The sequence below is a fragment of the Salvelinus alpinus genome, chromosome 2 (assembly GCF_045679555.1).
Source record: "Salvelinus alpinus chromosome 2, SLU_Salpinus.1, whole genome shotgun sequence".
NCBI classification, from domain to species: domain Eukaryota; kingdom Metazoa; phylum Chordata; class Actinopteri; order Salmoniformes; family Salmonidae; genus Salvelinus; species Salvelinus alpinus.
Genome location: NC_092087.1, coordinates 114,551,895 through 114,566,948, shown reverse-complemented (window position 1 = coordinate 114,566,948; position 15,054 = coordinate 114,551,895). Strand labels below are relative to the sequence as shown.

Below are 15,054 nucleotides of genomic sequence, written 5' to 3'. Positions count from 1 at the left end.
GAGGAGAGGGACGGAAGCTATACTGAGCATACAAGCATACAAGTATCTAAGTATCTGACTACACTGGCAATACTAAAGTGCCTACAAGAACATCCAATAGTCAAAGGTTAATGAAATACAAATGGTATAGAGAGAAATAGTCCTATTATTCCTATAATAACTACAACCTAAAACTTCTTACCTGGGAATATTGAAGACTCATGTTAAAAGGAACCACCAGCTTTCATTTAAGTTCTCATGTTCTGAGCAAGGAACTTAAACGTTAGCTTTCTTACATGGCACATATTGCACTTTTACTTTCTTCTCCAACACTTTGTTTTTGCAATATTTAAACCAAATTGAACATGTTTCATTATTTATTTGAGGCTAAATTGATTTTGATGTATTAAGTTAAAATAAGTGTTAATTCAGTATTGTTGTAATTGTCATTATTACAAATAAATAAAAACATTTTTTTTTTAAATCGGCCGATTAATCGTTATCGGCTTTTTTGGCCCTCCAATAATCGGTATCGGCGTTGAAAAATCATAATCGGTCGACCTCAAGCAGACAATGTGTTATTGTCTGCTTGATTTACTGTAGGCTCTCGTTAGTCTGTTTGAACACAGAGATACTTAGCTCATAATGTTTAGAGAACTGTTCCTTGATGGATGGGCTGTTGTACAACACACAGAGCTATTTTCCTTTATTCAGGACATTTAGAATGACATCACATTACAGAGTAGCCTAGTGGGATTATTCACAACATTATCTGGTGATCAGGTTATGAAATGTCATGACAGACATTTTAGTTTCCATGTTTCACCTGAAATATTAAATGATTTATAGTCCTAGGTCTATGTTGTTGTTAGGTGAAGTTATGGGTCCTACAGTAGGTCTGTGTTATTGTTAGGTGAAGTTATGGGTCCTACAGTAGGTCTATGTTGTTGTTAGGTGAAGTTATGGGTCCTACAGTAGGTCTGTGTTATTGTCAGGTGAAGTTATGGGTCCTACAGTAGGTCTGTGTTATTGTCAGGTGAAGTTATGGGTCCTACAGTAGGTCTATGTTGTTTTAGGTGAAGTTATGGGTCCTACAGTAGGTCTATGTTATTGTTAGGTGAAGTTATGGGTCCTACAGTAGGTCTATGTTATTGTTAGGTGAAGTTATGGGTCCTACAGTAGGTCTATGTTGTTGTTAGGTGAAGTTATGGGTCCTACAGTAGGTCTATCTTGTTGTTAGGTGAAGTTATGGGTCCTACAGTAGGTCTATGTTATTGTTAGGTGACGTTATGGGTCCTACAGTAGGTCTATGTTGTTGTTAGGTGAAGTTATGGGCCAATTTGTTAAACACTTAATGTACAAACCCTCAGTTTCAGGCTGATGGCAAAGCTAGCTATAGAGCATTTTACGACAATAACACAAACATATAGGAGATTCAAACGAGCTTTACAATTACAATGCATGTGCATCGCTGCCATTTTAGCACAGAACACAGAGGGGTCCTTTTTTGGAGACCAAAGGTCGTCTGGCACACTGCTTAGGTCTTGACTGTCTTAAGACAATTATAAAATAATTTAACAGACATCAATTGTTGTACAACTTCATGGGTACGCTCTGGGCATCACCTTTCACCTCAAATAAACAGTGGATTTCTACTGTTGTGGGCCTTAATAAACCGTCTGTCTGACTTTGTTGTTCACACAGGAGAGATACGGGACTATAGTGGATCCTCTGGGGAGCCTCAACAACAACATGATGCTGAAGAGGCAGAGAAGAGTCTCTCCACATCAGAACACCTCAAGAAACACCCGCAGAGACCCACAGGGAAGAAATCTCACCGCTGCTCTGACTGTGGGAAGAGATTAAACTCCTCAGTAAAACTTAAAATACATCAAAGAATTCACACAAGAGAGAAACCATATAGCTGTGCTCAATGTGGGAAGAGTTTTGTTAAATCTAGCCAGCTGACTTCACACCAGAGAACACACACAGGAGAGAAACCTTATAGCTGTGGTCAATGTGGGAAGAGTTTTAGTCAATCTGGAGATCTGACAGTGCACCAGAGAATACACACAGGAGAGAAACCTTATAGCTGTGGTCAATGTGGGAAGAGTTTTAGTCAATCTGGAGATCTGACAGTGCACCAGAGAATACACACAGGAGAGAAACCGTTTAGCTGTGATCAATGTGGGAAGAGTTTTTCTTCTTCTAGCCATCTAAATATACACCAGAGAACACACACAGGAGAGAAACCGCTTAGCTGTGGTCAATGTGGGAAGCGTTTTAGTCAATCTGGAGATCTGACAGTGCACCAGAGAATACACACAGGAGAGAAACCGTTTAGCTGTGATCAATGTGGGAAGAGTTTTGTTCGATCTGGCTATCTGACAGTGCACCAGAGACTACACACAGGAGAGAAACCTTATAGCTGTGGTCAATGTGGGAAGAGTTTTAGTCAATCTAGCTCTCTGACAGTGCACCAGAGAATACACACAGGAGAGAAACCTTTTAGCTGTGATCAATGTGGGAAGAGTTTTTCTACTTCTGGCTATCTAAATATACACCATAGAACACACACAGGAGAGAAACCTTATAGCTGTGATCAATGTGGGAAGAGTTTTTCTACTTCTACCTATCTAAATATACACCATAGAACACACACAGGAGAGAATCTGTTTAGCTGTGATCAATGTGGGAAGAGTTTTTCTACTTCTCGCTATCTAACTAGACACCAGAGAACACACACAGGAGAGAAACCTTATAGCTGTAAGTCTTAGCTGACTGTCTTCTACAGGTTGTCCTCTAACCAGTGAGCTAAAATATATCTCCCATTTCCATGTTTTTTTGTTTGTTGTTAGTTTCAACAGCACGTACAACCGGATTTCCCCCCTAATCGATATCGGTGATTTATTGCTACTTGTCAAAACAACAGTGTTTTTGGTGCTTGTGAAGTTTATAAGGAGCTTGTTTTAAAAAAAGACAATTATTGTGGCAGATGTTTGTGTATATACCACATGTTAGGTTTTCAATTTATCCCAAACTGTTTCTGCATATTGGTTATTGATTTGGACACGTTAAAACTGTGTTTTGACAGTGGGCTATCCCACCTAGCAAAATGTAATTGAAAAGCCATTGAAAATAATACTATGCAATCAAATATTTCATATTTACATTTCATGTAACATTTAGTAATGAAAATTATTCATGCAACCAACTGACAGTTTTTTGGTACAATTATATTGACATTGTTGCCCTGTTTTTAGAATATCAGGGTTCATTCTCACATGTGCCAACCCAAATGTACTAGAGCATGACATTGGGGACTGGGCCCAGATCCAACAACATGCCTATTGAGTGAACCCTGAAAAGAGAGAGAAGCTCCACAGTGAGGTGGAAAGTTACTACAGATATTGCAGGAGTTTCCTCTTGAAATCAGACATGTCTGTGGTGAGAACAACCTGGTTGCTGATTGTCTCAAGGGGTGCAGTCAAAATGTTTTGTGTTTTGCGTTTAGCCAGTGCATTGCCATGGATCACAGTTTATTTTTACTGCACGTTTTTCCGTATTGGAGATGAGTTTTGTTTGGGCTCGTTCCAAGGGGACGAGAGTTCTAGAAGCGAGTGAGTTTTAGGAAGACGAGAGTTCTAGAAGCTATAGAAAGAAAAATCTTTGTGGGAATAATAAAAAATAAATATTGTTTTTAATTGTTGTTTGACAGTAGACAGACACCATGTTTATATTGGTGACGGTGAAGCATTGTAGTTGATTATAATGTGAAATGGAAGTTGTTTTCTGTTGTTGGTGAGCAAACTCTTAAGGTGTTAGTTAGTCTTTGGTTTTTCCATTTATGTTTTGAGGTTGGACTTTAGCACGTCTTGCTCGTTAGCACGTAGGACGCACTGATTGGTGTCACCTCGTTTGTCAGTATGTGTTACACCTGTGCTGGCTTGTCCATCTCGTTAGTGGGAAGGTGTTTCACCTGAGCTGGTCCAGGTTCTATTTAAGAGTGTCTGGCCCAGTGCTCCAGTTGTCTTGATAGATGTGGAGAGTCAACACCTTTAGTTGCTCCACCTTTTTGGTTTGCTTCCTGTCTTTACGTTTGGTGTGGGTTTGTCTTTTGTTTGCCTCTTCTTGGGCAGATTTAGTGGCTCTCGTGGTGGGTGTCTTTTAGGTCCCAGTTGTTGTTACTAGTCAACTTTCAGTCGACACCCCCATAGTGTCTTTGAGAACCCCTCCTAAAAAACAAGCTTATATTTTGGGTTGGATATTGCATCCAATTAGTGTTTTAATCAATGGCATTTCCTTAGAATGCTCATTGGTCTTTCAGTTGTTAATCTTCTGTTTTTTTATGCTGTTATTTTTGTGTACTAAATATTTCTGTTTATTTTCATTGTTTTCTCCTGTGAAGCCATTGTGTTGCATCCATGTCTGAAATGTGCTGTATAAATAAAGCTTGATTTGATTTCAACAAATGAACCCAATGACTGATCAATCAACAGACCCTCCGTCTTAGTATGAAAAACAGTATCAATCCCACTTTTCAAGCCTGCTGAAGGCGTGGTGGAGTGTTAAACACCACCCCCGGCTCTACCAGGGGCTTGAGGTGGTCTCCCACAGCTCTGCTGGTGGAGTGGTAAACACCACCCCCGGCTCTACCAGGGGCTTGAGGTGGTCTCCCACAGCTCTGCTGGTGGAGTGGTAAACACCACCCCCGGCTCTACCAGGGGCTTGAGGTTGTCTCCCACAGCTCTGCTGGTGGAGTGGTAAACACCACCCCCGGCTCTACCAGGGGCTTGAGGTGGTCTCCCACAGCTCTGCTTATGTCATGTACTGTGGCCTTGCTGTTCCATTTCTTGACTGCCCCTGTAACACAGAAAGAAACATATTTAGTCATATTATATAAAACACTCAAAGTAATGGATATGGAGCATCTATGGCCTCAGTTACACCTGGCACCTAAATGTGATTTCTGTCATCTGATCACTCCAAGCTGAATTAGGTTCAGATCTACCAGGATGGGCCTTTGACATAGTCTGGATGCAGTCAGGTCACCACATATAAATAAGCAATGTAAAGAGATGGGGTGAATGAGTGGGGAAAAGTACATTCTATACAAATGACCTTCATAATAACAATCAACTAATGTGTGTGCCTGAGGGGAAATTAACTTTCCTACTGACAAAATGGGTGAGAAATTACACCCAAACCAGCGGACAATTTGCACTGCTGCTGAGAAACATCTCCACAGCATGATGTTGCCATGACCACCGCTTCACCGGGATGGTACCGACTTTCTCCAGACATGACACATGACATTCAGGCCAAAGAGTTGGTTTAATCAGACCAGAGAATCTTGTTTCTCATGGTTAGAGTCCTTTTGGTGCCTTTTGGCAAACTCCAAGCGAGCTGTCATGTGCCTTTTACTGAGGAGTAGCTTCCGTCTGGTCTCTACCATAAAGGCCTGATTTGTTGGAGTGCTGCAGAGATGATTGTCCTTCTGGAAGGTTCTCCCATCTCCACAGAGGAACTCTGGAGCTCTGTCAGAGTGACCATCGAGTTTTTGGTCACCTCCTTGACCAAGGCCCTTCTCCCCCGACAGCTCTAGGAAGAGTAATGGTGGTTCCTAACTTATTCCATTTAAGAATGAGGGCGGACACTGTGTTCTTGGGGACCTTCAATGCTGCATACATTTTTTGGTACCTTTTCTCCAGATCTGTGCCTCAACACATTCTTGTCTCAGAGCTCTACGGACAATTCCTTTGACCTCATGGCTTGGTTTTTGCTCTGACGTGTCGTGGCAGAATCAGATGTAGCTAGGTAACATAGATAGATAAGATGTTATTTTCATCATATGCTTGTGAGATACTTGTCATTAGAATCTTCTGAGCTCGGGATTAGTAACTTGGGGCCAGAGAGGGGAGAGGTCAGGCTTGTCTTCATAAGTCAATGTATCTGTTAAAACCATGTGGTGCTAAGTAGAATATTAGAAGGGGAGGAGGACAGAGTGGAATGTTGGTTTCTTATGGGAACGTTGTTTGTAACTATTCCTAAACCATGGGATGGAGTTATTAATTGGGAAACCAGTTAGTTAACTCATACAATGTCTGTACGCCAGTCACTCCCTACTTTTCTCATTGGGGGAAGGAGTTTGGCAGTGTTTGGAACCATTGTATTTCCCCTCTGAGGTTGCCCTTATCTTGACCTAGTATTTGACCTAAGGGGCTCACTGTCTGATTTTGAGTTTGTCCAGGTTTGGGAGTATCTAGAAATGACAATTGATATATGCCATTGGATGAAGTAATGTTTTGGTAGACAGTGAAGTATCAAGCATGAGATTTAAACCTTGTCTTGGGAGATCAAACTGAACGATGATTTATAGCTGATGCTGTCTAGCGATAGGATACTCCTCTTTTGGGTAAAGGATTCTTTGTAAGTTGAGAGGGGTGTATCTTGGCTATAAATGAAACTACGAATTGTTTTGTAAGGACTCTCAGAGAATTCATTTAGACACTGAATTGATCTGAGAGTCATTAAAGGGCTTTGGTGAAGCTTGTATATATATATTAAAGATGGAATATATCATTTAACTCTGACTTGTGTGTGGTTGGCTCTCTCTCTCTCTCTCTCTTTATTGAGTAATACAGGAAATTACCACGACATCCCCTACTGTATTTATTTATTTATTTTGCTCCTTTGCACCCCAGTATTTCTACTTTGCACATTCTTCCACTGCAAATCTACCATTCCAGTGTTTTACTTGCTATATTGTATTTACTTTGCCACCATGGCCTTTTTTTGCATTTACCTCATTTGCTCACATTGTATATAGACTTATTTTTCTACTGTATTATTGACTGTATGTTTGTTACACTCCATGTGTAACTCTTTGTTTTTGTATGTGTCGAACTGCTTTGCTTTATCTTGGCCAGGTCGCAGTTGTAAATGAGAACTTGTTCTCAACTTGCCTACCTGGTTAAATAAAGGTGAAATAAATAAATAAAATAGATCAGCAACGGTGGCTTGCAAACAGTGGATAGTAAGTAGCCCACCTTTGGAATAACTATGTATAGTTATAACTGTAGTATCCAGTATAACTGTAGTATCCAGTATAACTGTAGTATCCAGTATAACTGTAGTATCCTGTATAACTGTAGTATCCTGTATAACTGTAGTATCCTGTATAACTGTAGTATCCTGTATAACTGTAGTATCCTGTATAAATATGTATAGTTATAACTGTAGTATCCTGTATAACTGTAGTATCCTGTATAACTGTAGTATCCTGTATAACTGTAGTATCCTGTATAACTGTAGTATCCAGTATAACTGTAGTATCCAGTATAACTGTAGTATCCTGTATAACTGTAGTATCCTGTATAACTGTAGTATCCTGTATAACTGTAGTATCCTGTATAACTGTAGTATCCAGTATAACTGTAGTATCCTGTATAACTGTAGTATCCTGTATAACTGTAGTATCCTGTATAACTGTAGTATCCTGTATAACTATGTATAGTTATAACTGTAGTATCCTGTATAACTGCAGTATCCTGTATAACTATGTATAGTTATAACTGTAGTATCCTGTATAACTGTAGTATCCTGTATAACTGTAGTATCCTGTATAACTGTAGTATCCTGTATAACTATGTATAGTTATAACTGTAGTATCCTGTATAACTGTAGTATCCTGTATAACTATGTATAGTTATAACTGTAGTATCATGTATAACTGTAGTATCCAGTATAGTCTGGGAGGAGGTGAAACCACTCAGGCTTATTTGATGTGATCTAATGTTTTGATCATCTAGTTTTCCTTACAAGCATTCAGTCACCAAAGGGGGTTCGGTCATTCCTTTGTTTATATACTGTCTCATTGACAAAAATATTTTGGATTATTTGTTTACATCATTCCTTTGTCTCGACCCAGTACACAGTAAACGTACCGAGGTTCTAATGTTGCCAAGGAGACACATTTTATTATTTATTTACAGTTTGGAGGGTTGGGGGTCTGACATCCAGGATACACATTTTATTATTTATTTAGTTTGGAGGGTTGGGGGTCTGACATCCAGGATACACATTTTATTATTTATTTAGTTTGGAGGGTTGGGGGTCTGACATCCAGGAGACACATTTGATTATTTATTCCGTTTGGAGAGTTGGGGGTCTGACATCCAGGATACACATTTTAGTTCTAATGGTGCCATTCTGTTATTCTTTTCAGCTTTCTTTTTCCAAGCATCTTATATTACTCTGAGACTAGTTATCCTGGGATCTTACATTACTCTGAGACTAGTTATGCTGGGATCTTACATTACTCTGAGACTAGTTATCCTGGGATCTTACATTACTCTGAGACTAGTTATCCTGGGATCTTACATTACTCTGAGACTAGTTATCCTGGGATCTTACATTACTCTGAAACTAGTTATCCTGGGGAATAATTTCAATACATTTGCAAAAAATCAAAACCTGTTTTTGCTTTGGCATTATGGGGTATAGTGATGTCATTATGGGGTATAGTGATGGCATTATGGGGTATAGTGATGTCATTATGGGGTATTGTGATGTCATTATGGGGTATTGTGATACATTTTAGAATAAAGGGATGCACCGATATTACATTTTTGGCCAATACCGACATCCAATATTTTCCTTGCCCCAAAAAAACGATACCGATAACCGGTATTTAAAACTCTAGAGGCCTTTTAAGCATTCTACTACAGCACTCTAATAATTAACACACGGACGCAGCGATCTAAGCCACTGCATCTCAGTGCAAGAGGCGTCACTACAGTCCCTGGTTCGAATTCAGGCTGTATCACATCCGGCAGGGATTGGGAGTCCCACAGTAGTTGTCTGTTATTGGTGTAGAGTGGACGACAAAGGAGAGTGAACGACAAAGGAGAGGGATCCCACATGTGGATATGATACAAATTATCATTATTACTTGAAAATATTTGTTTAAAATCCAGGAACTTTACAACTTTAGCTCTCTTGGTCACGCCCGTAGGCTACAGTAGGTTGTATCTCTCTAGGTCATGCCAGTAGGCTACAGTAGGTTGTATCTCTCTAGGTCATGCCAGTAGGCTACAGTAGGTTGTATCCAAGTGGAAACAATTATCAACCCAATGTGGAAAGTGTCGAATTTGGTCAACAACAAAATTAATGGCTTATTTGCTACGTGAGGTTTACTTGATCCAACAGAAGTTTCGTAATGCTTAAGTTGTTATGTGGACACGTGACATACCGACAACTTTGATAAAAAACACTATAGGAGTTGTCTCCAGATCGCTATGCATATTCATGCTAGTAGCTTAGCATCTCTCTCCATTGAATACAGGCGGTGCATATTCATGCTAGTAGCTTAGCATCTCTCTCCATTGAATACAGGCGGGGCATATTCATGCTAGTAGCTTAGCATCTCTCTCCATTGAATACAGGCGGTTGACGTCAACAACCCTCAGAATAGAAACAATAGATTACAATAATTAGATGAATCCACCAATCCAAAGAAAAGATAGGCGGGAGCTAGACAACCCGCAGTGCCGCTTTGTGGACAACTACTCCCCTTGTTAGGGCGGAGACATCTTGTCAGTATAACCTTATAGCTGTGGTCAATGTGGGGCACGGCATGTAGTGATTTTCATGTAGTGATGATTTACTACACACCGTGCCCCCCAATAGTGCCATGTGAGAGTTGGGTTGGCTACACCAAAGATTATGAATATACTGACAAGATGTCTCTGCCCTAACAAGGGGAGTTGTTGTCTACAAAGCGGCACTGCGGGTTGTCTAGCTCCCGCCTATCCTTTCTTTGGATTGGTGGATTCATCTAATTATTGTAATCTATTGTTTATATTCTATGAGGGTTGTTGTCGTCAACCGCCTGTATTCAATGGAGAGAGATGCTAAGCTACAAGCATGAATATGCACCGCCTGTATTCAATGGAGAGAGATGCTAAGCTACTAGCATGAATATGCACCGCCTGTATTCAATGGAGAGAGATGCTAAGCTACTAGCATGAATATGCATAGCGATCTGCAGACAACTCCTATATTGTTTTTTATCAAAGTTGTCGGTATGTCACGTGTCCACATAACAACTTAAGCATTACGAAACTTCTGTTGGATCAAGTAAACCTCACGTAGCAAATAAGCCATTAATTTTGTTGTTGACCAAATTCGACACTTTCCACATTGGGTTGATAATTGTTTCCACTTGGATACAACCTACTGTAACCTACTGGCATGACCTAGAGAGATACAACCTACTGTAGCCTACTGGCATGACCTAGAGAGATACAACCTACTGTAACCTACTGGCATGACCTAGAGAGATAAAGTTGTAAAGTTCCTGGATTTAAAAAAAATATTTTCAAGTAATAATATTGGATATCGGTATTGGCCAAAAATGTAATATCGCTGCATCCCTTTATTCTAAAATGTATCACAATACCCCATAATGACATCACAATACCCCATAATGCCAAAGCAAAAACAGGTTTTGATTTTTTGCAAATGTATTGAAATTATTCCCCAGGATAACTAGTCTCAGAGTAATGTAAGATCCCAGGATAACTAGTCTCAGAGTAATGTACGATCCCAGGATAACTAGTCTCAGAGTAATGTTAGATCCCAGGATAACTAGTCTCAGAGTAATGTTAGGTCCCAGGATAACTAGTCTCAGAGTAATGTAAGATCCCAGGATAACTCGTCTCAGAGTAATGTAAGATCCCAGGATAACTAGTCTCAGAGTAATGTAAGATCCCAGGATAACTAGTCTCAGAGTAATGTAAGATCCCAGGATAACTAGTCTCAGAGTAATGTAAGATCCCAGGATAACTAGTCTCAGAGTAATGTACGATCCCAGGATAACTAGTCTCAGAGTAATGTAAGATTCCAGGATAACTCGTCTCAGAGTAATGTAAGATCCCAGGATAACTAGTCTCAGAGTAATGTACGATCCCAGGATAACTAGTCTCAGAGTAATGTAAGATCCCAGGATAACTAGTCTCAGAGTAATGTAAGATCCCAGGATAACTAGTCTCAGAGTAATGTAAGATCCCAGGATAACTAGTCTCAGAGTAATGTAAGATCCCAGGATAACTAGTCTCAGAGTAATGTAAGATCCCAGGATAACTAGTCTCAGAGTAATGTAAGATGCTTGGAAAAAGAAGCTGAAAAGAATAACAGAACGGCACCATTAGAACTAAAATGTGTATCCTGGATGTCAGACCCCCAACTCTCCAAACTGTAAATAAATAATAAAATGTGTATCCTGGATGTCAGACCCCCAACCCTCCAAACTGTAAATAAATAATCAAATGTGTCTCCTTGGCAACATTAGAACCTCGGTACGTTTACTGTGTACTGGGTCGAGACAAAGGAATGATGTAAACAAATAATCCAAAATATTTTTGTCAATGAGACAGTATATTAACAAAGGAATGACCGAACCCCCTTTGGTGACTGAATGCTTGTAAGAAACTAGATGATCAAAACATTAGATCACATCAAATAAGCCTGAGTGGTTTCACCTCCTCCCAGAATATACTGGATACTACAGTTATAACTATACATAGTTATACAGGATACTACAGTTATACAGGATACTACAGTTATACAGGATACTACAGTTATAACTATACATAGTTATACAGGATACTACAGTTATACAGGATACTACAGTTATACAGGATACTACAGTTATACAGGATACTACAGTTATAACTATACATAGTTATACAGGATACTACAGTTATACAGGATACTACAGTTATAATTATACACAGTTATACAGGATACTACAGTTATAACTATACATAGTTATACAGGATATTACAGTAATACAGGATACTACAGTTATAGAGGATACTACAGTTATAGAGGATACTACAGTTATACAGGATACTACAGTTATACAGGATACTACAGTTATACAGGATACTACAGTTATAACTATACATGGTTATACAGGATACTACAGTTATACAGGATACTACAGTTATAATTATACACAGTTATACAGGATACTACAGTTATAACTATACATAGTTATACAGGATACTACAGTTATACAGGATACTACAGTTATACAGGATACTACAGTTATACAGGATACTACAGTTATAACTATACATGGTTATACAGGATACTACAGTTATACAGGATACTACAGTTATAATTATACACAGTTATACAGGATACTACAGTTATAATTATACATAGTTATACAGGATACTACAGTTATACAGGATACTACAGTTATACAGGATACTACAGTTATACTGGATACTACAGCTATACAGGATACTACAGTTATACATGATACTACAGTTATAACTATACATAGTTATACAGGATACTACAGTTATACAGGATACTACAGTTATACAGGATACTACAGTTATACAGGATACTACAGTTATAACTATACACAGTTATACAGGATACTACAGTTATACAGGATACTACAGTTATAACTATACATAGTTATACAGGATACTACAGTTATACAGGATACTACAGTTAAACAGGATACTACAGTTATAACTATACATAGTTATACAGGATACTACAGTTATACAGGATACTACAGTTATACAGGATACTACAGTTATAACTATACATAGTTATACTGGATACTACAGTTATAACTATACATAGTTATACAGGATACTACAGTTATACAGGATACTACAGTTATAACTATACACAGTTATACAGGATACTACAGTTATACAGGATACTACAGTTATAACTATACATAGTTATACAGGATACTACAGTTATACAGGATACTACAGTTATACAGGATACTACAGTTATACAGGATACTACAGTTATACAGGATACTACAGTTATAACTATACATAGTTATACTGGATACTACAGTTATAACTATACATAGTTATACAGGATACTACAGTTATACAGGATACTACAGTTATACAGGATACTACAGTTATAACTATACATAGTTATACTGGATACTACAGTTATAACTATACATAGTTATACAAGATACTACAGTTATACAGGATACTACAGTTATACAGGATACTACAGTTATAACTATACATAGTTATACAGGATACTACAGTTATACAGGATACTACAGTTATACAGGATACTACAGTTATACAGGATACTACAGTTATACAGGATACTACAGTTATACAGGATACTACAGTTATAACTATACTACAGTTATACAGGATACTACAGTTATACAGGATACTACAGTTATACAGGATACTACAGTTATACAGGATACTACAGTTATAACTATACATAGTTATTCCAAAGGTGGGCTACTTACTATCCACTGTTTGCAAGCCACCGTTGCTGATCTATTTAATTCATTTATTTCACCTTTATTTAACCAGGTAGGCAAGTTGAGAACAAGTTCTCATTTACAACTGCGACCTGGCCAAGATAAAGCAAAGCAGTTCGACACATACAACACACAGAGTTACACATGGAGTGTAACAAACATACAGTCAATAATACAGTAGAAAAATAAGTCTATATACAATGTGAGCAAATGAGGTAAATGCAAAAAAAGGCCATGGTGGCAAAGTAAATACAATATAGCAAGTAAAACACTGGAATGGTAGATTTGCAGTGGAAGAATGTGCAAAGTAGAAATACTGGGGTGCAAAGGAGCAAAATAAATAAATAAATACAGTAGGGGAAGAGGTAGTTGTTTGGGCTAAATTAAAGATGGGCTATGTACAGGTGCAGTAATCTGTGAGCTCCTCTGACAGCTGGTGCTTAAAGCTAGTGAGGGAGATAAGTGTTTCCAGTTTCAGAGATTTTTGTAGTTCGTTCCAGTCATTGGCAGCAGAGAAGTATGCTCCAGGAAGTATATCTCACTGGTCATCCCCAAAGCCAACACCTACTTTGGCCGCCTTTCCTTCCAGTTCTCTGCTGCCAATGACTGGAACGAATCGCAAAAATCGCTGAAGTTGGAGACTTATATCTCCCTCACTAACTTTAAGAATCAACTAACTGAGCAGCTTACCGATCGCTGCAGCTGTACACAGCCCATCTGTAAGTAGCCCATCCAATGCTTACCTCATCCCCATGTTTTTATTTACTTTTTTTGCTCACACCAGTATTTATATATTATATATGTTATATATGTTACAGTGACATATATTCTACTTGCACATCATCATCTGCACATCTATCACTCCAGTGTTAATTTGTTAAATTGTAATTACTTTGCTACTACGCCCTATTTATTGCCTTATTGCCTTTATTGCCTCTGTACTCCATTTGCACACACTGTATATAGATTTTTCTATTGTGTTATTGTACTTTTGTTTATCCCAACGCTGTTGTTTTTGTGGCACTGCTGTGCTTTATCATGGCCAGGTTGCATTTGTAAATGAGAGCTTGTTCTCAACTGGTTAAATAAAGGTGAAGAAAAAAAATGTATGAATTGTTCATGACGTCCTCCAGTGATTAACAGGAAACAATTATTATTTTTTTATTTTTTTTAAGTGATATATAAATACAGTAAAGTATAAACACACTAAAGGGAAACAAATAAATGTTTTGAGCAAAATAGTGTTTTTTAGACAACTGCAAACTAGAAGGAGTGAGTGATGTCATAGTAAGGCCTTCAAGGAGTTGGCTTGATGGGAAGTCGTGATGTCATCCAATAGGAGACAGATCTTCATATGAATATTCATTATTCTTTTTTAAATCCTTCCTGTTCTGTCAAGTTGGTTGTTGATCATTGCTAGAAAGCCATTTTCAAGTCTTTCCATAGATTTTAAAGATGATTTAAGTCCAAACTGTAACTAGGCCACTCAGGAACATTCAATGTCATGTTGGTAAGCTCCTCCAGTGTAGATTTGGCCTTGTGGTTTAGGTTATTGTCCTGTTAGGACAGTTTTTTGTATTCAGATCTCTGAAATGCACTCTACCTACGTAACATTTAGTTTCCTTATATTACGTTGGGAAAACAGTTTTCATGGGCACAGAAATTCTAAATAATTTAAGAGTTTGCTAAATCCAATGGTTCTAACCGAGAGTCACCTTATTGACAACACCCAA

At 38.3% G+C, this 15,054-nt stretch overlaps 2 protein-coding genes across 4 annotated transcripts in view; one reads left to right on the top strand and one right to left on the bottom strand.

Annotated features, from left to right (window-relative positions):
• Positions 1-15,054, top strand: part of LOC139548220 (zinc finger protein 850-like) — a 132,805-nt gene that overhangs the window by 6,901 nt on the left and 110,850 nt on the right. The window contains exon 2 of one of the 2 annotated variants that reach the window (XM_071357761.1): positions 1,684-4,451. The exons of the other annotated variant lie outside the window; for it this stretch is intronic. Coding sequence (XP_071213862.1) covers positions 1,684-2,756 — 1,073 coding nt within the window. The 3' untranslated portion in view covers positions 2,757-4,451. Of the gene's footprint in view, positions 1-1,683; positions 4,452-15,054 lie in introns of those variants that run through there. 2 annotated transcript variants of the gene reach the window in all.
• The window catches only part of LOC139548169 (zinc finger protein 135-like), a 263,034-nt gene that overhangs the window by 195,745 nt on the left and 52,235 nt on the right, over positions 1-15,054 (bottom strand). The gene's annotated exons all lie outside the window — the stretch shown is intronic.